Source organism: Aspergillus terreus, genomic scaffold (genome assembly GCF_000149615.1).
Source record: "Aspergillus terreus NIH2624 scaffold_9 genomic scaffold, whole genome shotgun sequence".
Lineage (NCBI taxonomy): Eukaryota > Fungi > Ascomycota > Eurotiomycetes > Eurotiales > Aspergillaceae > Aspergillus > Aspergillus terreus.
In genome coordinates, this window is record NT_165932.1 from 926142 (window position 1) to 949404 (window position 23263).

Sequence of the window (23263 nt, forward strand, 5' to 3'; positions counted from 1 at the left end):
CTGTCAGTCGTCGAAAAATAAAAAGAAATATTCTGATGTACTCTACGCCTTACGATGCGCCGTGTGCAGCTCCTGGAAACGTCACCTCTCCAAGAACAGGAAAGAAACCCCCGAGCACAAGCAACATGCGCACGCGAGACACCGCGACAGCTGCATCAAACCACTACCACAAGACTACCATGAGACCGAGTACCAAAGCATGATGATAATTCTCGTCATCATGCAAGTCTCAACAAGACAAGCTGGAGAGGCTGGCGCCTTACCCAACAAGGCTAGCGAGCGCAGTCGTCGTAATCGGAGCTCCCGTTTCAGCACATTCGCCCCCGGTTAGCGACCTCGTACGAAGTAGTACTGTAGTTAGTACCTGGATACTAGTCGGGGGCGCCTGTCACCGCACCGGCCAGTCGCGATGGCAGGGAGGCCATGTGTATGGCATGCTCACCATCTTAGCTGCCTTTAGGCCCGTCCGGGTCGGTGGGGGGGATGTAGTTAGTCTCTTGGGCTGAACGCAAGCAACGGTGCCGGTTTTTCGCCATTCCTGTCATTGGCACGGGCGGTTTGTTATGATCTGATGCAGGGTGCTGAGGATGCTCTCACCCGCCAGAAGTAATTTCCTGGCCCCGGTCGCTTGCCATTCACCGGGCTGTCCTTTCCTTTTCTTTTCTTTTTGTTTTGTTTTATTTTTGCTTTTTCTTGTTTTCTTTTTCAGCTTGGAATCTCTAATTTTGACGAATCCTCCCGTCCAGATCCAACGGATGTGCCTACCTGATTAGCCAGAATTCTCCTAATGTCCAACGGCATTTCCAGAAGGATCTCAGAGCCAGAGATCATAGGACGAGCGATAATACACCGAGACGACCACCTGTAACCAGACCTTACGCCGTGGATACCGGCCCTAACAGGTTGGTCGGCGGAAGAGAGGGAGAACCCTGATCCCATGGGGTACTGATCTACGGCGTCGTGGACGGTTCTATCTCGTCATGTCCGTTGGCTGGCTGGCTACTACGTCAAGATCGCGTCGGAAGGCCGTGCGCGGAAAGGATCATGCGTGTCGATTAGGTTGCCAACAGGGGGAGCGCGGCGGCTACAGCAGGTACATTGCTGGATCAGTGATTCAGTGGGTATGATGGAGCTACCTAGGTACCTACCTACTGTAGGATGGATGCACAGTGGCCATGTTACCTGGGGGCGATACGAACCGTTGCACAGAGAATGTGACAGACAGATAAGGTTTTTTTTTCTGGGTTTATTCTATTATTAATAGTACAAAATTAAATAATATTCGTTTACGATGATTATTATTATTATTCTGTGAAAATCACAATGACAACCAAAAGACAAATAACGCTCCGGCCAAACACGACGATCGATAGGCCAGGAACTCGAGCGGAGCCATCGCCCAAGAACGAACCACGGGGGGCACTGATCCCGAGTCCGACGGACACCACCCCTGGGCGGATCTCGAGGGGACCACCTGTTACTATGTCCGGCGGACTGACTGCTAGTTAACTAGTTAGTTAGCCTGGTGGGCTCGATTTCCCCTCTCCGGATCGGACGGGGACAAGACTTGGTATGGGGCGCGATGGTGCTATCCAACGGAGGGATCCTCCGATGGGGCCTTTTGATTAGTACCTGTACATACGTCTCCATAATGCCGTCTAGTCTCCGTCCGTCTACTCCGTATGGATACCTACGAAGTACGATACTATGTAGGTAGAGGTTGGTTCGGATTTCGTCAAACTATCTTTGATGGATTAATTCAGTTGCCTCGAGCATCAGGACCGGAGTATTGACGGATATACTCCGTGAATACAATCGGAAAGGATTGGCAAATCCCCACGAACCGAGAAGCTGAGGACAGAGATTTCTTTGTCTTTGTGCGCATCCTCCCGGGGGGAGACCAGCTAGCATGGATTAGGGGGGTGATCGGCGGCTGGGGATGTCATGCACATCGCGCCGGTTGGACGGCGTGTTGTTGGTCGATGAGTGGCTCTGGAAGGGCGGTGGAATGATCATCCGGCACGTTGTTGCTGGTTCTGCATCGTCCGGGATGGATACATAACATGAGGAGCATTTAAATATGATACAGTACGATCGAGTGGATCGTTGCACCACTCCATCAAGTATAGTACTCTGTATAACCTGCACACCTACCGGTAGAAACAAGAACAGTATCCATTTGATGTCACGAATCCGTCATGCTCGCATGACTGTCGAGTCCTCATCTCGGCAGATGATTGCCCTCCCATCGTCTCCGAGCAAACAATCCGGACAAGATGACCGACCAGCTGAACAGCAGAAGCCATGCCCCGCCGACTCCACCGTCGCCCGGAGTCAGAATAACATCATCAGCGCAATGCGCTCTGTTTGGGTTGCGTCGGGGGCCTAAGGGGCGCTAGCTGGAGGGCCCAATCGGCGAGGGTGGTCGAGAACAGCCGGAGAGGAAAAGATCGCTGCACGGTTAGAAGAATAATAATAATATCCATACTAGTACTACGGAGTACTGGTACTAAGAATAATCACAGTAATACTACTACTCACTTGTCCGGTGGGTCATCACACCAACCCCCTCTCGTACCTACGGAGTAGGTATAGTTAGTACATACATACAGTACATCCGTCGAGCGTTTATGAGTGGATAATCTCCGTGTGGAAGAGGGCGAAATCTTGATCGGCTTGGCGGGTCTTGGCAGGAGAACCACGCTCTGGCCGTCCCATCGTGGGATAACGGCGTCGACCTCTCTCCATGTCTCTGATTTCAAATCTGGTCTCTGGTCCCATGGATCCAGACCTGATCGGTGCCAACTCGGTTCTACGGAGTAAAGTTGAGAAGAGACTTTCCACCGTGCACTCAATCTCGCGTATTCCTAGCGGAAGTTTGAAGTTGGACTATCCTCAATGAACCATGGCCGTGCAAGAACTCCTACGACTATACTCCATACTTTCCATCAACAAACTCCAGACCATCGCCAAACACAAAGAGGGGTGTTGTCTCCGCACCAGTGACCAGCCGATCCATCCCAGTATGGAACACGGACCAAAGAGCCGCTTACCGGGTCGGGTTTAGGAGGGGCTATCCGGGCAACGCACCCCCCCAGCTGGCCTGGCCATATTGGGTTGGCACTATGATCGTAAGGAAGGATTCGCGCCAGGACTCGACGGATATCCGGATTCCTAGGCTCTTGGCTGTACGGAATACTCCGAATGTACCCCGGGCTGCCAATGAGGTCGGAGCTGTCTCCTAGTCTAGAAGACAAAGCATACGTAACGCCTGGAGGCGTGAAGACGTGACTACTACCACCTCATTATTATTAATGTCTGATAGTTATGGGCCGGATAGCATGTGATCTGGTTCTGGTTCTGGTTCTGGCCTGGCCCTACTCTGTACTCCGTACTCCGTAGACACTAAAGCCAACCGGCTCCGCGGCCCCACCATCCGACGCCGACGGAGAACAGGATCGATTCTGTAGGGGGACTACTCGGGGCACGTACGATGGACTCCGTACGTAGGTACCTCTGTCAGAGACAGACAGACCGATCAGAAACATTCCGAGTCCAGACAGGATAAGAATGCATTGTTGCGGAGGCCCGCGACGCAACTTCCTCCGACTGGTGCCGCACAACCTGCAGATATCACCGCACCTGAATGGCCCAGAACATACATAGTGGCTGTCGGTCCTAATCAAACTGACTCGTCGTGGGTGGGTGTGGTCGCTGCACCGTTAGTCGAGAGACGTCTTAGCACGGCTATTATTCCTACGACGGATTCATCCTCGAAATCAGACCAGAGAGAGAGTCAGATCCAGACAGGTCTTTCTGACCGATGGCGCAGTGAACTCGCAGAAAGAGGAGCCACTGGTGCCGGCGCACACTAACGACGGGTGATTATCGCTCCTCTAGTATCTAGTGGGCGATGTGGACATCCGAGGGCTCTCCTTTCCGGTACCGTGCTGCGATCGGTTGCAGTCTCGACTAGATGCCAGGCTGGGTACCTAGGCATGCTTCTGCACACGGCACTTGAACGCTTACCTAGGTCCGCAGCGCAGCCCTCGCGCAGGAGCAGTCCCGAGGTTAGCACGTCCTTCCTCCGTACTCACCGTTGATGAAGGAAAAAAGCAACGAGGCACCGCATCAGAAAGTCTAATATTCACCGACATGTCAGACAATGTGAGCAGTGGAAAAGCTTGCCGGACAGTTTTTCCCTGTCCATGTCCATCAAGACGCAGAAGCGTTAGCTTCAACGCCTCTCATCCCTCCTTTTCTCCCGGATCTGCCACCCACAGCGACTAGAGGAACCAGGACAAACATCCTCATTATCCGGTTCAGCCTGTCATGTCCGTTCACACTGTTAGCCCTTCATTGTGCCCTGATGGCCTCCTCCGTAAATTCACCATGACCAAAGAAGAAAAAGAAAAATCCCGCCGAAGTCCCGAAGGATCACCCCTAACCTTCCTCCAGCAAACCGATCCAACACTCCTCTCCCCAGCCCCTCGGCCGACGATTGGGCCCCCATTAGTCGTCATCCCGGCAGCGCTAGGCTAGCGGGTCTTGGAACGAGGACGTCGGGAGCGGTTTAAGTTTGACATGTTGTTCGTTCTGGCGCTGATGGGCATGGCGGGTTGCCCATCTGGGTTTGTTCGGCGGTTGCGAAGAGCATCATACTGGCCTACTCTACTCGGTACTGTCGTGATGAGTCCCCGTCCCTCCGTCTTCCGTACCGTGACGGGTGCGAGGCCGTGGCTAATAGGCAAAATAGGGTAAAGGGGAGTCGACTCTGGAAGAATGCACTCCCGTGCTCCGTATACGAGGGTGCAATCTACTCCCATTGTTCCCGTCGTCATACCGTGATCATCTTCTGGACAGGTGGCAATACTCAATTTTTTTTTTAAAAAAAAAAATAATAATAATTGAGGGAAGAAAAACCCCGTGTCTTGAAGGATCAAGGAACCCATGCCTTCCCGTCGATTCCCTGCTGCCTTACGACGTGCCGACGATGGAGACATAGTCATCCGCTGACCCCTGTCGCTGACATCGGCTCTCAGATACGCAGTAGATAGGATAGTGGTCGATCCTAACGACAGGAAAAGCGTGGCCCTGCCCTCCGTTCTCGAGAGAGAGACAGAGATAGACGCACGCTGTATAACATGGACAGACAGGAACCAAAGAACCGAATCACCATCCGGAGACTTGTCTGCAGGCAAGTATACCCAATCCGGGTCCAGGTCGCACAGAGCGATGACAACCATGCCGCTGATCTGGTCCTCTGGCTCAATGCGTATGTAGTGCAGACTTGCGCTTCATTCAGTGAATGAATAATAGCCAATGCGATGCCCGGCTTCGTATTATATCAGCCACTCTGACGGCCACAGACGTCGCACAGTGTAACCGCCGTTCTGGCGAAGTGTCAGGAGACTGTTGACTTTTCTCGTCTCGTTGCTTCTTCTGCTGCTGCTGGTGCTCCCTCGCAGAACAGCTTATACTGATTGCAGTAGTTGTTCACGGGGATTATCTGGTCAGCGCGGGGCTTATTGGCTCGCTGGATTGCGCGCAGGACGGGGATAATGCTGCTGCCAAATTGAGCGTGCCAGATGATATGTTTTGTTTGCGGTTGTCCCTTCAGACTCACCGGGCGTGTTTGGTAAGTAGATATGGTCTACATGTCTATCTGTCGTTGGGTCGACGCCGTTGGTCCGGTGAGATGTAGTGGACATACGTACGTGCACAGTTTATTTGAGAGCATCTTTAAATGTAGTTCTGGTAAGATGTGAAACATAAAACTACTTCACTATACCCCCATGTCCGGTTCAATATGTTGATATTGTCCGTGGTCTCGGAGAAGGGGGTTGTAGTAACATGGGCATACCTAGTATGGGTGTGGATATATATCGTCGAGACCACAAACACTTACACTACAGTCCAGTCCTCGATTATCGTATCATCATCATATCTTAATTGCATAGAGCCATCTAACACTACATAACATATGAAATCTATGTAACATATCGAAACAACCAACACCAAGAGTTTAATCGACATCCAGAGTTCTAAGCTGCCTTCCCAGACTCCGCACCCTGGCCGCCCTTAAGATTGAGCTTTGACTCCGCAGAGCCCTCACTTGCCAGAGAATCATCGTTCTCGTCCTCATCGTCACTGGAAGAGTCCGCCGTCGGGCGACCCCGGCGACGATCCTCCTCGCGACGTCGTCGCCGTTCGCGTACATACTCGTGATAACGGGAGTCTGCCTTGTGTCAGTTGCAGAGCGCGGTGTCATAAACAAGCGTCACATCATACCTCGAATCTCCTGCGTCTTCAACGCATACGCTTGGATTTCCTCTTTCGTGAGCACGCGCAAGACGATCACACAGTCGGGCCGTTCTTCAAATCGCTCCTTACCAGCCTCCAGCGCGGCGGGGTTGACAAGGCGTCGGTCGATCTTGGTCCATCTCGCGCCGGGTGGGATTCCCTTCTTATGCGCGTCTTTCAACGGCGCGACGCCCTCGCGGATGGGGTTGGGCTCCTCCGGGAATTTGTCCCGCGGCGGCTTCAGGATCCCCTTGGGGGGTGCGTCCGGGGACGCCGAGTCCGGCTTCTTGACACTATCCGGACGACCTGGGATGTCCTTCGGGCTCGTCGACTTCCCTGGCGACAGGTCCCGCGGCCGGGGGCGCGAGTGAGATCGCCGGCGACGCGGTCGCTCAACGGTCAGGTACGGAGAGGAGCGCTCGCTGCTGCTGTTGGAGGCGTCGGATTCCGTGAGTTTACGCCGCGCAGACGGTTCCCGACGGTAATTCTTCAGGTCCTCGTCGGACGTGTACCCATCGGAATCATCCTCCTTCCGTCGTCGGGAGACCCTTCTCCGAGAGCGACCGCTTCGTTCCCGTTCCCGCGGCTCTAAGGCGCGGGATCGACGGTGGAAATCACTGTCATGTTCTTCCGCCGGCGCAGCGGCGACAAGCGCGCCGGAGGCCACGGGCTCCCGGAGCTTCAGCGATGCGCGATCGTCGTAGGAATGACGACTGCTCACATCATCGTCGCGCCGCTTATGGCGGCGATGGCGATGGCGACCGCCCTCGTAACCTTCCCGGTAAGATGAATAGCCTTCGTCGGGATCCTGGTGCAGGGAAACCGGGGCCTGGTGCCAGGAGCGCCGTGGACCACTGGCCGCGCCGTAGTCACTATCCGTCGAGCCTTGGGTCGAGCGTCGTGGGCGCGCGGCATGGCTTAGTTTGTCAAACCCTCTTTGCGACGGCGGGGGACCCATAGATCTGGGTTCCTTCTTCAACATCAATTGGCTATCGTCGATCCCGTTCAAACTCAAGGGCCGTTCCCTGCGGTAGCGACCCTGTTCATAGCGCAGGCGCGCGACCGATTCGTTTTCGAAAAGCTCATTGGGGTTGGTATAGGAGTAGACGTCGTACTTGTCCAGGTCTTCGCCCTTTCGAAGACCTTCCGCGGGGGGATACCGCCAGGGGCCATGGTTCGGTTGGTACCGCCGGTACGCGCTATAGGCCATGTGGGCACGCCGTGCGCGCTCCCGGGGATCCAGTCGCCCTGTGTCACTGGCATAATCGTAGTTGGAGTCGCGCGGGTGCCGAGGCGACGCGGCTGGGACCAGATAAGGGTCCTGGCCCGGGAGGGGGCTCATGGGGCGGTGGTTGCCGGAGGTGATGATGGGAGGAGGTCGGGACACGGGTTTGTTGTATTGACTGGCATTCAGGTGGTTGTCTGAGACGACGGACATAGTGCTACTCCGCGTCCTTGGGCGAATGGCGTACTCGGTTCGCAGTTTGGCGCCGTGGCCAGGGTCTCGGTAGGTGGTGGAGGAGATGGGCTGAGCTTCCAACCTGGGATCGCGCAGGTAGCGTGGGTCATAGGAGGAGATATACGGTCGATCGGAGGGGTAGGCCGAGTATCGACCGGAGGCGGAGGGGTCGTAGGAGGAACTGAGCTGCACCGTCCCGGTGGAGGCGCGCATGGGGTCCATTGTGTGCGAGGTGGTAGGTGACATGGGACGGGGACGCGCCGCGGGATTCATTTCGAACCCGACTGGAGGTCGAGGAAGAGTATTCAAACAAAGAAGCAGAGGGATGAGATTGAGGGCGTAAGAAGGGGAGTTGGGAGAAGGATGAGGTTGGTGAGGGAGAAGAGAAGAGAGGAGAGGAGGGAGGAGAGAGAAGAGAAGGAGGAAACGGGTGGGACAGAAGGTTCGGGCACCGGGCCAGAAAGGGCAGAAAGGCGAAGAAAACCACCGATCCAGTCGGGAGGGCGAGAGGCAAAAATGATCACCAGGATAGAAGATTGATGCCAATTGTGGGATTGAGCAGAAATGGGGATTCTTCGGGAGGTTTATAATTAGAGCCGAGTGAGACCAGTGGTGGCGGAAGAGCAGAAAAAAAGTGGCCGCGGGGCGACGAGATTAGTGGGAGTCGACCGGTGGATCCAGGAGTGTCGGAGAATGGTAATGAAATCAATGAGATGAGGATATTGGGTAGTATTGGGATGGGATTTGGGATGAAGAAACGAAGATGTTGCAGAGCTGTGACGACAGCGAGCTGACAAAACATTAATTAAAGAGATTAATGCCTAGGGATATATGGAGTCTTGTGCAGTGGAGTCCTGCATCCTCCAATACTAGACCAATATACACTGTACTATACTTCTGTAGGAGTATTGTTATGATTGTTATGATTATTATGATCTTGTTATAGATCCTGTGCAAGGGGATCCATGGATCCGTGATCAGATGGCGCCCCATCGGTACTGAGTACCAAACAATGGTAGAGTATACCACCACGCCCTGGGAGGTACTCTGTAGAATCAAATGGTGAACTCAATCGCCCCAAAAGGGTGACGCACCACCACTCGGATCAGCCCCATGTCACCACCTGACATTCATACCCAACTAGTTAGATACCGAGTAACTATTCCTTCGTCCTTCGGGTGTTCTGCTCATTCGTGCTGACGATCTTCCCCACTTCTCTCCTCTTTCTCTCCATCTCTCTTCGGACGTCCGCTTCACTCGGGCCATGGTATGACCAGCTGCCCTTCCCCGTCCAATCGTGGCGACTATCTCTACGCCCGAAGCCCCAGATGGAAGAATCAGCGTCATGATCCGTCCCGAGGAGATCGCATGACATCACTGATTGGGAGCCTCTCGGCTGGTGGATTCTCCCGCCGAAATTAAGGAACTCCAAACGGTCCCCAGTGGAGTCTTCGAATTTCTAGAAAGAAATCAAATAAAACAAAGAAAACGAATCCATTCTAATGACCTGCATACATGCATGCAACGTCGATCTGGTCTCGGCGACACGGATGGATGCTGTTACGAAGCACTCCTATCTCAACCGTCAGAACCAAAAGTACCTTGTTATGGCCTCCCTGTCCTCCTCTCAACACCGCCTCCTTCATTTTCCTCTGCACTCTCACTACGCTTGGGCTCACCGCTACAAAGACCGCTCCATTCTTCGGTCTCGCGTCCCAAGGCAAACCAGGGTGCCCGCCTTTGCCCGTCGCCTGGGTGTCAGGCGGAGAGGAGGAGGCAACCCCCTCCTCTCCCGCTGCCCTGGTGGGACACAGAGGGATTCTGTCGGGAATCGCCGTCCTTGAAACCACCACATCGCAAAAAGGACCATGAAGCTGTTGGCTTCGTATCCACTAGTCGCTTCACCTTCAACTCGGGCCATGCAAAGTGCGGCATTTTCTCTCCCATCCGCCTTCTGTCGCAGTGGCAGTGACAAACGATCGCCCCCATTCCCGAGGGGCCCCATCTTGCCCATGAGATGGAACCTCATTCCGCCGTCGGGCGGGTTACACCGACGCCAAACTAGGCCTCCATCGTCAGTTTGACGCAGAAAAGACGGTGCATGAAACGTCCTAACCCGACACTCGAAACGATGCTTCAGGACGGATTCTTGTATGATGCGAGATGCGTGATTATCCCTGGCTGGGTACTAGCCCTAGTCTGCCTTTCGCCTCTTCCTCGCCCGTCTCGCTCTACCGTGTGCAGTGCAGTCCCCTCCGAGTTGGGATCGTCCCCGAAGATGATCTTAGTCATTCAGCTTCTTCTCGCGGTCTTCTCTCTACATCTACTGCTGCGGACCAAATCCTAATGAACCTCGCATTCCCCGGGAGGATTTCGTCCAGATTCTGCAGCACCCGAAGGTAGATACGCAGCAAAAATCACCATCTGCGTTGCGTTCACCTGTCCATGCATTATCCAGACCCCTCAGCCACAATCATGGGTTATCACGCCCGGCGTGATGCCCTTGGGTGAATCCTTCGGTCCCTCGAAAGTATGCTTCCATGTCTCGGTCCGGTCGTGTTCTGGGTATACACAACGCCCCCAGGCAGACATCGTCATGGCTGTCCGCAAATCCGCCTTTGTCTTCCCGTGAACATCGGCAGGGCCGCCTCAGTTCGCCGATCCCGTGGCTGCAAGCCCTGAGGCATTCCGGACTGGGCGGGCATTGTTTCGCTGTTCAGGCACAGAATCACTGAGCCACATTCGCCTCTGTTTCTCGAACCTTTCTCTTTGTCTATTGGTTTGCATCACTGACCGCTGGAAATCGAAGATGCTGGTTCTTCTTTGCCTTGGGTTCGCCCGGAAATAATAACCTGAATATATTTCATTTTCACTGTATATATAGAGAGGGACATTGGACTGCACACTCAGAATTCATCATCCACCTCATTGACAAGCACAAGCGCGAAAGACCAGGACACTCCTAGCTTCAAGTTACTCGTCTGTTTGAACCTCTCCACTCCGCACACATCTCTGCGCTCAGGGCTCTCTTACCAGGCTCTTCCTCGAATATTTGTCCATCTCCATACTCTCCCCTCAACCTCGAACCACCCCACCAACGCAATCATGTCTCCAAAGGCACCCGCCGGCCAGTTCGTCGCCGTTCCGATGGTCCTGACCATGGACGGATGGTGGAAGTGCTGTAATTGCGACAACCTGGTCAACCCAGCCTGGAACCTAACCACATGCCCGGTCTGCAATCACAATAAGTGCTATAACTGCACCACTGCGGAGAGCAGCTCCTTGTACCCGAAGGCCTCCTCCACTTGACCTTCTTGGTCATCTCTCACCCCTCTTGGTCGTCTTGACCATCCCTGATCACTGTGGTCCTTGTTGACCCTCTTGACCGCCGCGGTCCATTTGCTTTTCCTTATGTCTCTCTTGATTTATCTTGGTGCATTGTGATGTTCGGCTATGCTTTCATTCTTTGCTGTTGGACTGGTATGCGTTTAGCTTCGGTGTTCGGGGTAGACGGGAGCGTATGCGGGTTGGTTATTGGGATCGAGGCAGTTATTTCGCAGGATGTCTTTCATTCATTCAATGAATCACATTATTATTAAACCTCACGAGAACTCTCATATCTTCTATCTCCCATGAGCAGGATACATCCATCCTCTTTATACATTCTCACTTCCTTCAGCCGCATCCGCAGTCCCACCCCAACCAGCCTGAGGCTCCGAGCCTTGCGGGCAGTGTTCGTATCCAACGCCGCGCTAGTGCAGCCTTTGTGCTAGTGCCGGCCGGCTGCGACCCACGTTGGGCGTAGTGCATACTTGGTTGTTTTTGCGACGGCTACAAGCTGATTCTTGTGATTGTGAGTGGGTTCAAGTATACAGTTTCGTGGATGGTCCAACGCTTAGAATAGATTTGCCATCTTACCATGCGGCTGGGCCTTATCGGGCGCAGAACACAGGGAGAAACACCCGTTGCTAGATCATGCGCCATATACTGTTGGGTTGGAATGGGCGATTATGATAGTATTATGCCTAGCCAGAATGAAGGATAGCCCGCTCAATGCAAAATCAATAAAGTCTATGAGAATTCCCAAAATGGATCATCAAACTTGAGGCTGTCTCCGCTTACGTCTCCGCTTGCGCTTGTGCGACGGGGGCTGCTCTGCCGTAGAAGTCTCGTCTAGTCGGGCCTCTAGACCAGCCTCCTGCTTCAAGCGCGACACAACCGGCCCCATGGCAAAGGCGCTTTCCATGTTGCTGTGGTCGGCGCAGGGGCTGTGTTTGAGAGGCAAAATCCAGTCCAGAAGGGAGTAGCCCATCACTTGCTGGAGGTTCTTTAAAGGACTGCCCAAGTCGAAAGGGTTTTCGCCAGGTAAGGTCTGCAGGATGGCGAAGACGTGCTGCTCGCCCGGTGGCGGGACCTGTTGCTGGTGTCCCGTTCCCGTCATAGCCTCGAAATTTGGAGGCATGGGCGGGAGAGGATAGGTGATCGTGCGGAAGGTCGGGGCCCATTGGGAGTTCGGGGTGAGCTTGGCGAGGAGGTGCTGGGGGACGCGAATGGCGAGTGTCCACACCACTGACCGGCGATTGAGGTTCTCGATTGTGGTGACATTGTACATTGCTAGTTGGACGGAGCTCAATGTCATCCCAAAGGTAAATAATCCAAAAAGTCCGCTTCTGTAGAATGTTAGATTGTGCTAACCGCGAAGACTCAGAGGACCTACAGTCCAATACCAACAGCCCAGTGGACGTTTGCAGTGCCCATCTACCATGATGAATCAGCATACACCTAATTAAAGACGCCAATATCCTTACCTCTCGCTTCAGCTCAGCGGTGAAGATGGCACAGACAATGAGCGCAAACGCGCAAAATATTGTAGTGTAGAAAACGAACTGGATGAAGAATTTGAGAGACGTCTCCGAAACAACACCCCCAACCCTGTCAGCGTTAGTGACTGCCGTGCGCTTTGATGTTATTCCAAGTCGACATACCAGGGACAAAAGTGGTCCATCTTGCGCACACACCGATCCACTTCACGACAGTGATGCGCTCGGTCTGTCTTGTATTGACAGCAGGTGGAGCAGTACAAAGGCCTGCCGTCCGGTTGACAGACAAAGACATCTTTGGTGTAGAAGCTCTCTAGTCCGGCCGAATCTAGCGGGAACGCGGCACCGGCAGCATGGTAATCGGGGCCTCTCTCAACGTCCACGTCCGCTTTGCCATCCTGTTGGCCATCGGACTTTTCAACGTGATGTGTGTGGCTTCTCCGGCGACTTCTCTTCCTTCGATGACGACCTGAATGACGATGGTGGCTTGAGGGGTCGGTGTCTTTTTTCCCTTGGGCCAGGGAACTCCGAGGTAGAAAGCCGGGATTCCAGACCACATTGTACAGCAAGCGTAGATAGGTGGCGAGGACGGGTATTAGTAAAACATAATAGACGACAATAATGGCTGCGCCAGCGCCCACTCGAGGATTATGACTATATTTCGGGAGAGGATGAATTAGGTAGTCGACTGAAGGAATACGTCAGACGGGTTGTTCCGGTCAAAATGGAATACAGGGACACTCACTACAGAGGGGTTTGGTGACGACATAACAGGCGTAGGCAACGATACCCAGAAGGACCGGAGGAATCACTCGCGCGACGGCCAAGTTGACACGTCGGTCTGGACGAGCCATCGGAGTTCGGTGTCAGATAGGCGCGGGAGATGTTGCGAGCGTCTCCGTCGGGTGGAAGAGCGCGGTTGAGGTTCAGGGGTAGGTCAGAGTAAGGCCATCCATGTTCATCTAAGCAATGATAGTATATACAGGGACCACAAAGAAGATGGTATGACGGGCCGACGCCCCTTGAGGTTTGACAGAGAGGCGATGAGGCCGGACGGAGGAAGAGGCTAGAGCGGAGATGGAAACAAAGATGGGTCGGGGATGACGTCGTCATGTGCATGCACGTGATGGCCGGCAACCCGCGATCGACAAGAGATATGATTAGATCTAGATCGTTTCCATCCACTGTTCCCTTCCAATGTCGGGCTGAAGTTGATGACTCCAACGTCTTCTCATGACCTGTCGGGAGAACACGGTTGAGCGTGTCCAATAAAGCCCATTTCTAACTACGAAGCGCATCGGGCTCGCCTTAGACAGGTACTAATGTACTAACGCACTATAGTCTCTTCCTTCGCTCGGACTGCGAGTCTGGTGACAATCTCATGTCTCCAGGAATAAGGAATCAACATTTCTGCCTGTAACCTCAGGATCGGGGTCGCCGATGCAGATGGAAATTGTATACGAGGGCCGAAGCATCATCTGCGGGCTCAGAGTGGAATGCAGTCACGACATGTTTCAAGACATGATGATCCAGCCTTGTTGCGGGCATGCGAGGACCAACCGCAGCGGGCGATTGTTGACCGATGGGTCTCCCGGGCAATTCGCATGTGCTAGACTCATCGGTATACGGAAAGGACAGAGGAAGAAAAGGAGTAGGCGAGTCCTATGCGAAGTAGGACCTACGGAGTACGTCGTGCTAGTACTACGGCGCGCTGATGCGATTCTGGATGGGAGAGCATGGCAGACTGGATTAGAAGAGCATGACTAATGGAAATCAAACGCAACACTGAAGTATTATAAAGAAAATAAAGATGCTAACTAAATGATATTGAATATTGAACGAGAATAATAATCATAATAATCATCACCACCATCAAACAATAAAGCAAAAGTACAGAATGTCATGGGCCAAGGCAGCCGCAGGGAAGATGCCTGGGTGGAGTGGAGCCGATCCTGACTGACTTGGACCCGGGCACCACCCCCTCGGACCCGTTGACCGACTCTCCTCCACGCTTTCTTGCCGGTTTGTTAGGCGATTTCCCCCAGAATGACGGTCTACACCACCTCCCAGCAATGTTAAGGGCGCCTCGCTGCCTAGTTAGACTCAAGGCTCGTCATACCGTGTATACTGGTACTAACTGACAGTAGACTGTAGTACCGAGATGCAGCAAACAAAGATCCAAATACAATAAAACAAAACTACAGAATAATAAGAAATCGAATCAACCAGAATAATCATATTAATAATAATCATCATAATGAAAGTCTTCAAATAAAATAAGTAAAATAAATTCCCTTCTGTAAAACATCAGATTACTAAAGGCGGAGGCTCAAGGGGCTCACAGGGCAAAACCAGGCCTCCAAGCCATGCAAAGTCCGCCTTTTCGCGCGTCCATTCCTAGCGATTGACTCAACCGCCATACATTTCTGGCGGTCATCCAACTCGCAGATTCCACCATGAATCAGAGCCGTCATCCATCCTCATGGTCTAGATGCAACGGTGGTCTTCCTCAGCGCAAAAGCAAATCATGCCGGCTCGCCAAGCCACCGTGATCTTCTTCCTGCTCACGCTAATCCCGCCCCATTCATACTAATCAGAGATCATTTTCCTCGAGTCCAGATAGGGCAAATTAGCCCCAGTATGGGGCACTCGACTGCCTAGGGGCGTTTTTGCCTGGTGACAAGCCACCTTCAGCGGAATGATGCCTTGGACCGTTGTGAATCATGCCGTCTCGACCATGTCGGTCGAGGTCTATATAACCTCACTATGCTCCTTCCTCAGGTTGTTCGTCTCCATCCAACAATCAGATTCCTCTCTCTGTCTCCTCCATCTATCTGTCCTGAGCCTATCCATACAACCTGTGCTTTACTTTCTACTATCGCACCATCAAACATTCATAAACCATTCATAAACATCACTACACAATGCCTCTTCCCGCTCGCATGCACGTCCACCACGCCTACGAGGCCTCCTGCCAGTTTAGCCCTGTCACATCCACCATGGACAATCTCTCCTACAACAGAAGACCCTCCATGGCGTACGAACCGGAACCAGACCACTACTTCGCCGGCCGTCCCAGCCGGGAAATTCGAGCGAACAAGATCTACACGCAGACATACATGTACATCTGCTGCCAGTGCCATGACGGCCCCAAAGTATACAACGTGCAGCCGCAGTGCGTCAACTGCCACCATTCAGCTTGCTCCAACTGCACCTATGTGAAGTGAAGCAGCGATGCCGTCTCATCAAGGTTGGACTTTTCTTCCTCAATACGTCCTCGACTGCGACTAACTCTGCTAGACGTCGCTGAACCGAAAATTACGACCGCATTTCACGCTATTCTTTTTTGTCTTTCTAGAATCATTCGGAGCGATCTTTATCATTAGCAGCATGGCATGACACAGGATCATTTACGCGCATGGAGTCTGGGTTTCTTTTTTGTGATGCATGACGAAATAGACGATGATCGACTGTATGACGGAATCATCATGTTGGGATTATTACTTTTCTTTTTTTTTTTTTTTCTTCTTCCTATTGTGTTAGCATGTCTTCAGTCTTTGTCAAGGCTGCAGGAGAGTACGAGCCGGACTTTTGCTCTCCTGCAGTCAGAGAGCCCTCGGTGGGGGCATAATGCTGTTTTCTATTTTTGCCTGTTCTGGTCATTTTTGGTTGTCTGGCTTACTTGCAAGAGACTGTCAACTCTGTCCTCTCTAGATGATACGCATTAATTTACTCAGCTCTGGTTGAACGGTGTGTTCGTGTTTATTTCCGGAGTCGAGTCCGGCCCCAAGCGACGAACAATGTAGAACCCGCCCCAAGGTTGACTCGCCTAGACCCGGGTGGGACGCGGGACGCCTTGGAGAAGAATCCCAAAATAGCCCTAATCCCAGCGTTCGTCCGAACGACATCCCGACCGTGGGTAAATCGCGTGCAATAATTATAACAATAATTAGCAGAAACAACAAGTAGATCCACAAAACCCGACAGTATACTTACTAGACACCACCAGCCTGGTAGGATGGACGCGTTACGCCCGAAAGGAGCAAAGGCGGCAAGGCATGCAATGCAGGGCGGTGGGTCCGAGCTGGAGGCTCTGGCTGCTGCTTGCTTGCGTGCCCACCGCCCTTTTCCCCGGCTTCTGTATGTCATGAGCCCTACGCTCCTAGTCCAAATGGCGGTCTCCGCCAGGGAATGGCCCCCCGTCGGGCCCGGTGGACAGGCGTCTTCTCCGCCCCTTTCCTCCATTGTCTCGACGATGGCGTACAGGGCGGTGTTGCAGCAACCCTTTATTGGTGTTTGTCATGACGGAGTTGCTGATACCCCACCCGTCCGTCAGCATGTCATGATATGATCTCATCGTGTCTGCAACCACCCTGAAGGAATACGTTGCCGCGACCAGGTACAGGCACCGCGTCGGCCGGTCCCTGTCATCCCAGTGGAACGGCTCACATCCCTGGGAGACTGACGAGGGTCTGGAAATGAACCGCCACATGGTGTTTGGCACCTTGGCATGATCTCATTGATAAGCACGGGTGGGGGGTAGTGTCTTGTTAACAAAGTACCAATATTGTTCTTTAATAATGATGTGGGATAGTGTGTATGTATATAGAGTACATATCTTCGGCATGAAGTACTAAATAGGATACTGGTAGGAAATATATATCCACCCGATCAACCGGAACGTACAATATTCTGAACATAACCCAACAAACACATCAAGAACGAACCCTCCGCTGAAGAATAAAAGTACCTCTCGAACATCTTCCGCATCCCGTGTTCGCATCAGACTCAGCTCAGCTGATGCAAACGACCCCCACCAACCCACCGTGATAAATGAACAACGGCCCGAAAGGCTTGGTCGGATTACCTCAGACAAATATAGGTAATTAACTAACTAACTAACTACTGCTTATTATCCCTCTTTCCTGTTCTCAGAGTCAGCAGCAAAACGAGGACCAAGAAATTAGCCGCCGGCCCCATCCCTCAGCCCTCAGCTGAAAACCCGCTCCATCATGCCACGCATGGAGATAACCGAGATAACTTCAGGTTCATTCTCGAAGCACCCGTACAGCCTGAGTCAGAAGAGGTCACCGGAACGCTGTGACTCAGTGGTCTTCATGGACTGCAGATACCTGAGGATGACTCAGGTCTAGACCGACTTCCGCTACACTGCCTCAATTGAATCGAGGGATGTCTCGATAGCGCAATGTAGTTGGGCACGTTCGCGGATGGACTTAGAGCAAGTCTCGTGATTCTTCCAATTCTATCATGTTAAGTGACGCCTACACTCCTATTATTCTCGAGGAAAAAGCAAAAAAAGAAAAGACGATTAAATACGTCACTATGCTATGTACCTATGGTCCAAGCCCAATGCACAGGGCACCTCGTAACACCATCGCTGGACAACCGCCATGGGAACTGAATTGCATGCACAGAAAACCATGATCCCTAGTTTAGGGTGATGCTATGGTCGATGCTGCTGTCGAGGCGTGGGTAATCCGCTTACGCCATATGTTCGAAAGGTCATCGTGCCCACCGAACTCCACGCTTCCTTTCTAAACCAAGCAACAACAATCGAAATGCTAGAATGGTCGTGACCGAGTAGGGCCCAATTGAGATCGCTGATCCCAATCGATTTTTTTTTTTCTCTCTTTTTCCTCTCTTCCAAAAGTGAAGAGAAATTGTTTGTCGCGCGTGCTAATGGAACAGGGTGAAGGACAGAAGAAACAAGAGCTTCCGCCCACAAGAACAGCGAACGAGTCGCGGGTATCAAGAGAAAGATGGAAGGAAGGGCGCGGTTCGGAGAGGAACAAGGTGCACACCCGCGCATGTGCCCCAGAAGGTAGGATCCGTCCATGTCGGTCTGTAGAACAGCTCACCTTCAAAAAGAAGCCGACAGGCAGTCACTCAGCTGGTTACAAGGGTAAGATGCGTGAGGGGTCCTGCAGGTAGCGTCTACGGTATGCGGCAATCTCCGCGGCCACGGTGTTAAAGTCTTTCACCTTGTCGCGTCGTAGATCGTTGACCATCTCTTTCAGGCCAGCGACATAGTGGTCTTTTTCTTCCGGCGTGCTCCCCTCCCGGAGGGATCCCATCTGAACGAGGATTTTGTCATCTGTTCAGGTTAATATCTCTGCCCGTCAGCATCCGCACAACGCAAATACGACGACCGTAGAAAGAGGCTGGGAAATTGGTGCGAGGCAAAGAGAGGGATGGCAGGGGCATTGGTTGGGATAGACAGATATGTATCAACAGGCAAGGCGACCATCAAAAATGAATATCCGAACGGGTGACCAGGCTTCATATGGTGAATGGAAAGGAGTTCTGACTTCATGTTGTCGACGCACCACTAAGAGTCATGTCACGAAAGTGTTGAAATTCGCAGGATTTGTCATTGCAGACCCCTCCGGCTGATTCATACGGACAGAGGTATTTCATGGCATCGATATTATGGCTGTAAGTCAATGAACGGTAGCCATCTGTAACCTCGCTGGTGTAATCCGGATGATAACGGTAGGCGTTGAAGTTCTTCAAAGGACTGACGTAGGGCGAGAACTTATGCTGCAAACCCTCTTGCACTGGCGGATTCTAAGCCTGCGTCAGCGGTGAATCCTGGATGGGAGGCAAGAATTATCGCACTTCCAGAAGGCCATTCTGCGGAGTATCTCTGGACTCCCCTTCCTGCTCCTTTCCCGTTAGTAGCTCACCAACGTTCTGTGACTGGTCTGTTGGAGACTGGGATATATCCATGGCATCCACTGGACCTGGAGAAGGAGGATTGGAAGGCGGGGTGTAGTCAGAATCTGCCGAACTTGCAGTTGCTTCCGGTTCAGGAGGTTCGTAGGCCTCCGAATCTGAAGACTCATCTGCTGCCGTTTGATCTTGCGTCTTTCCGACATCGTGTTCATGACTATTCGAGACCACATTGGCCTCATTGACGATATCCGTAAAGGGAGGGCGTTCCGGCAGGGGGTGTTCCGTAGCCGGTTCGTCCAATGGAGCCTGCGCAGTCGCTTGGCTTTCATGCAAGCCTTCAAGTGCTGACGGCCTTGGAGACGGAATACGTTCCTCTTCGGGACCATCCGAGTCGGAACTGGAATCGGAGTCTCCACTATTGCTGCTGCTGTCGCTATCGCTAGACTCATCCATTGCCGACCCTTCGGATTCGGAGGAAGTTGTTGACACTTCGCTTGATGAATCGGCCTCTCCATCCGCGTCGTTATCAGCACTAGGCGATACTGTTGGAGCGGGTGCATTCGTAGATGGTGGCTTGACATCGAGCGTGGCTTGTGTGCTTGTATCGGGTTCCGATTCCTGGATTTCTGGGCCTTCATGCACACGTAACATATCCTGTTGACCGACAGGAACTAATGGTAGAAAATTCGTAAGTCGAACACTCAAGCCGATGATCGATGGGATTCGTCCAAACATACCCTCTTCTGTTACTTGCGGCCGCCCATCGACCTTCACCTTTTGTAATTCCTCTTCCACCTCTTTCAGAGTTAGTCCGTTGAGCTCGAGGTTGAGATCGTTAAGTTCCTGCAAGAGCTGTTGCCGTCCTTCCTTGCCTTTGGAGATCTCGAGTAGCACAAGCCCTTCTTCGCCCTTGAGCTCGGTTAACTTTGACTCAAACTTCTGTATCTCGGCATCTAGGGCGGGAATCCCGGATTCGATTTCCTCTTTCCGCAGCAGTTTGGCCTTCATATTCTGAAGCTCATCGGGCTTCAATGAAGAGAGACGGGCTGACTGATTGGGAGACGCGGTCGATGGAATGGGATTTGACGTCTGCGGAAGGCTAGGAGCATCGGCAATTTCCACATCCATGGACGTGGTGCCGGGTGTTGATGCCGACGAGTCCGCCGCGCGAGGTGACTGAGTACGACTAGCCGCCAGTTTCGCCTTTTTCCTCTGCTCCAGCTCTGCAATCCTACGGTGCATTGCTTGGATCTCCAAGTCCCTCCTCCGAAGGTCCTCCGGGTCATTATTCCTTGAATAATGTGGCGTTGCAGATGAAGAATACAAAGGGGTAGAGGATGTCATCGATCTCTGAGGGGGATATGGCGTGATGAAGGGCCTGACGGAGTTCTCTGCATGTGATGATGCGGCATCTTGGGAATTGCTTTCCGGAGAATTGTCAATGTCCATGCTGTCGTTATCGTCGTCGTAGAGTTCGTCATCACTGATGTCAATGACAAGCCTTTCCTCAGCAGCAGCGTAGTTTGCACCGTTACTTAATGACCTCTTTGGTATTGGGATAGGTTCATCGAAATCCGATGCACGAGGACGCTTGCGTTGATGAACTCTTGGTTGGGGAGTTGAGTCGACCTCAAGTCCCTGGACAGGTGTGACAAAGGATTCTTGAGACGGGAGCTGCCCGGCCTCCATCATGAACAAGCCAGGAATGCGGGCTGAGGCTTGGGTTTCAGGCGCAGGGGGACGTTCCGGTAATGGATGCTGAATGACCACTGCGCTTCCAGAACCCATAGCTGAGGCCTCGGTAGCCGTAGCACTTGATTCTGCTTTGTCGGAGGCCACGGGATCCGTTTGTGCCTTTTGCTGGGCCCTCATGAGACCCTGCTTTCTAAGCTGTTCAATTCGCTGCCGCGCTAGTTCAGTTTTGGCTCTGTTCTTTTCCTTGACACGGGTTTCCTTTTCCTTAGCAGATTCCTCGCTCGAACTGGCCGTGGCACCTTTTTGCAAATCCGGTGTTGCTGGTTGCTCAGCGGGCATCTGCACCGCGCTTTCGGCATTCGATACCCCGGGTACCACTGTTGACTTTGCGGCCTTTGCTGCAAGCATGCGCGCGATGACCTCTTTTCTTTCCATGGGTTTAGTTGGCTCATCCTGAGCAGATCGTGATTGTGTTTCGTTCAGGATCATCCCATCGGGCTGTGTATTGACATCACTCGAGTGCTTCGTTTCTTTCGTGGCATCGATGGGAGTAGCAGAGCCAGTCGTAGAGTTAAGCAGATGAGTTGATCCAGACGCTGCTGACGCATCCGGCTGTGGAGAGGCGATCTTGATGCCAATCTCATCATACAAGCGCTTAAGCACCGCTGGATTAATCCCTTCCCCGACTAGCTCATGGTAACGGATGTTGTGAGGCGCTAAACTAAGCAGAGCGCCTTGGGCTTGGACGCGGAGCTGCGTAGGCGATTTCGTGCCGTTTGATACTCCCTGATCTGCCTTCCGAGTAGGCACAGAGCCGGCACTTTCTGAAACGTGATCAGGGCGTGACTTTGACGAGTCTCCGCTCTCAAGGTCCGTTCCATGTGGAGACGCAACTGGGGCAACATCGATCGAGAGAGGTGGGTTGTACGCTATAGTAAATCAGTATCTGGCGGGAAAAGGAAGATTCAAAGGCAGGGAACTTACGGGAGCCGCTTTCTCTGGACGAAGACCTTGACCGGACGGGAGAAGCCTCGCCTTCCTCTAGTTCAGAGGACTTCCGGCTGGATCTCACATGTGGAACCGAGGATTTCTGGCCTAGACCATTGAGCGGAAGTTGACGACTCCCAGAAGTTGGTTCGCGTTGTAGCGGAACATTTACACCTTCTTTATCAGTGAGCTCGCCTTCCTCTCGATCCATATCGTCGACTATGCGTGACGAGGGTTCGGGTCGAGCGTTGTGAGTGATACCCATGTGGTTGCGTTGCTGGAACGCTGTCGCAGGGGTATGCCCAGATAGAGGGAACATGGTCGCCGGAGGTAAAGGCATTGTTGGATAATTCGGTGGAGGTATTTGGGCGCCCGGGAAAGGGACTGGAGGAAACTGCGCTGGCGAGAAGAAGGGGAAGGGCGGTGGTGGTAATGATCCGGCGGCCCCTAACCCCGGGATACGTGCATTCGCATTAAAGTTGAATGCATTGTTATTGTACTCAAATGAATCCGTAGCCCCATTCGGCAGCTGTTGATAATTAGGCGACGGGTCTTGAGGAAAAGGAGTATTATGAGAGACCCCCGAGGGAAGCCATTGCGTGGCGTTACTCGGATGGCTCCCGAATGATGGCGGTGTTGGCGGATACTGAGCCATGATGATAGGAGGGTCTCAGAGCCTCAGTTGTATGGTATTGATTCGATAAAAAATGAAGCAAAGTCGGGGCAGCGCGTCAAAGTCCGTAATATGCGATTATGCGTCATGCATCGTCCGAAACTGGGAAGGATAAGTGAAAAGAAAAGCCCTAGGGAGAGACAACAAAGACAAGTTCGAAGCGAGAAGAGTCTAGAGACAACTACATAAGAAAAATGAAGTGAAGGGTTGATGTCGGTATGCTCATCGGCGAAGAGATGGGGAATATGCCGCGTGTAGACGAACAGCGGGAGGAAAAATGTAAAGTTGCTGCAGTTCGAGGTCCGTCCGTGCGTCAACCCACGTGACAAGGCGCGGGACCAGATCGGGACTAGCATGATCGGCGTCCGCAGCCTGAGGAACGGCAGCATTATTGTGGGCAAAAGGTAAACAAACAGCGGAGTTGTTCCCACGGTATATACTGCTCTCCACTACAACCGACAGCATTCTTCCATGCACCTCGCCGTCGGCGCGAACTTCTGACATCTGACATATACTCATCATCTTCGTCGGTATCCTCCATATCACCGGCACGTTCATGTTCTCCACATTGACCGATCCGACCGTGCTCACCATTGTTTGAGCTCCTACCTATGACTGTGTCACCGTCCA

General features: G+C 52.7%; 7 protein-coding genes across 7 annotated transcripts; 1 reads left to right on the plus strand and 6 right to left on the minus strand.

Annotated features, from left to right (window-relative positions):
- Positions 1-4538: 4538 nt before the first annotated feature.
- ATEG_06590 (uncharacterized protein) lies at positions 4539-5246 on the minus strand (the record flags this gene model as incomplete). The annotated part of the gene is made up of 1 exon (XM_001215768.1): positions 4539-5246. One exon carries the CDS (start codon positions 5244-5246, stop codon positions 4539-4541), a length of 708 nt encoding a protein of 235 aa, XP_001215768.1.
- A 798-nt stretch (positions 5247-6044) lies between these two features.
- Positions 6045-7984, minus strand: ATEG_06591 (uncharacterized protein; the record flags this gene model as incomplete). Its single annotated transcript, XM_001215769.1, has 2 exons — positions 6045-6238; positions 6292-7984. 2 exons carry the CDS (start codon positions 7982-7984, stop codon positions 6045-6047), a joined length of 1887 nt encoding a protein of 628 aa, XP_001215769.1.
- A 1459-nt stretch (positions 7985-9443) lies between these two features.
- On the minus strand, positions 9444-9767 carry ATEG_06592 (uncharacterized protein; the record flags this gene model as incomplete). Its single annotated transcript, XM_001215770.1, has 1 exon — positions 9444-9767. One exon carries the CDS (start codon positions 9765-9767, stop codon positions 9444-9446), a length of 324 nt encoding a protein of 107 aa, XP_001215770.1.
- A 1968-nt stretch (positions 9768-11735) lies between these two features.
- Positions 11736-13436, minus strand: ATEG_06593 (DHHC family palmitoyltransferase; the record flags this gene model as incomplete). The annotated part of the gene is made up of 6 exons (XM_001215771.1): positions 11736-11833; positions 11885-12432; positions 12480-12520; positions 12571-12694; positions 12748-13270; positions 13328-13436. 6 exons carry the CDS (start codon positions 13434-13436, stop codon positions 11736-11738), a joined length of 1443 nt encoding a protein of 480 aa, XP_001215771.1.
- Positions 13437-15506: 2070 nt separating this feature from the next.
- Positions 15507-15892, plus strand: ATEG_06594 (uncharacterized protein; the record flags this gene model as incomplete). Its single annotated transcript, XM_001215772.1, has 2 exons — positions 15507-15703; positions 15781-15892. The coding sequence occupies 2 exons, from the start codon at positions 15507-15509 to the stop codon at positions 15890-15892; spliced, it is 309 nt and encodes a 102-aa protein (XP_001215772.1).
- A 2605-nt stretch (positions 15893-18497) lies between these two features.
- On the minus strand, positions 18498-22300 carry ATEG_06595 (uncharacterized protein; the record flags this gene model as incomplete). The annotated part of the gene is made up of 4 exons (XM_001215773.1): positions 18498-18697; positions 18930-19160; positions 19290-21902; positions 21958-22300. The coding sequence occupies 4 exons, from the start codon at positions 22298-22300 to the stop codon at positions 18498-18500; spliced, it is 3387 nt and encodes a 1128-aa protein (XP_001215773.1).
- A 555-nt stretch (positions 22301-22855) lies between these two features.
- On the minus strand, positions 22856-23227 carry ATEG_06596 (uncharacterized protein; the record flags this gene model as incomplete). Its single annotated transcript, XM_001215774.1, has 1 exon — positions 22856-23227. One exon carries the CDS (start codon positions 23225-23227, stop codon positions 22856-22858), a length of 372 nt encoding a protein of 123 aa, XP_001215774.1.
- Between the last annotated feature and the right edge of the window lie 36 nt (positions 23228-23263).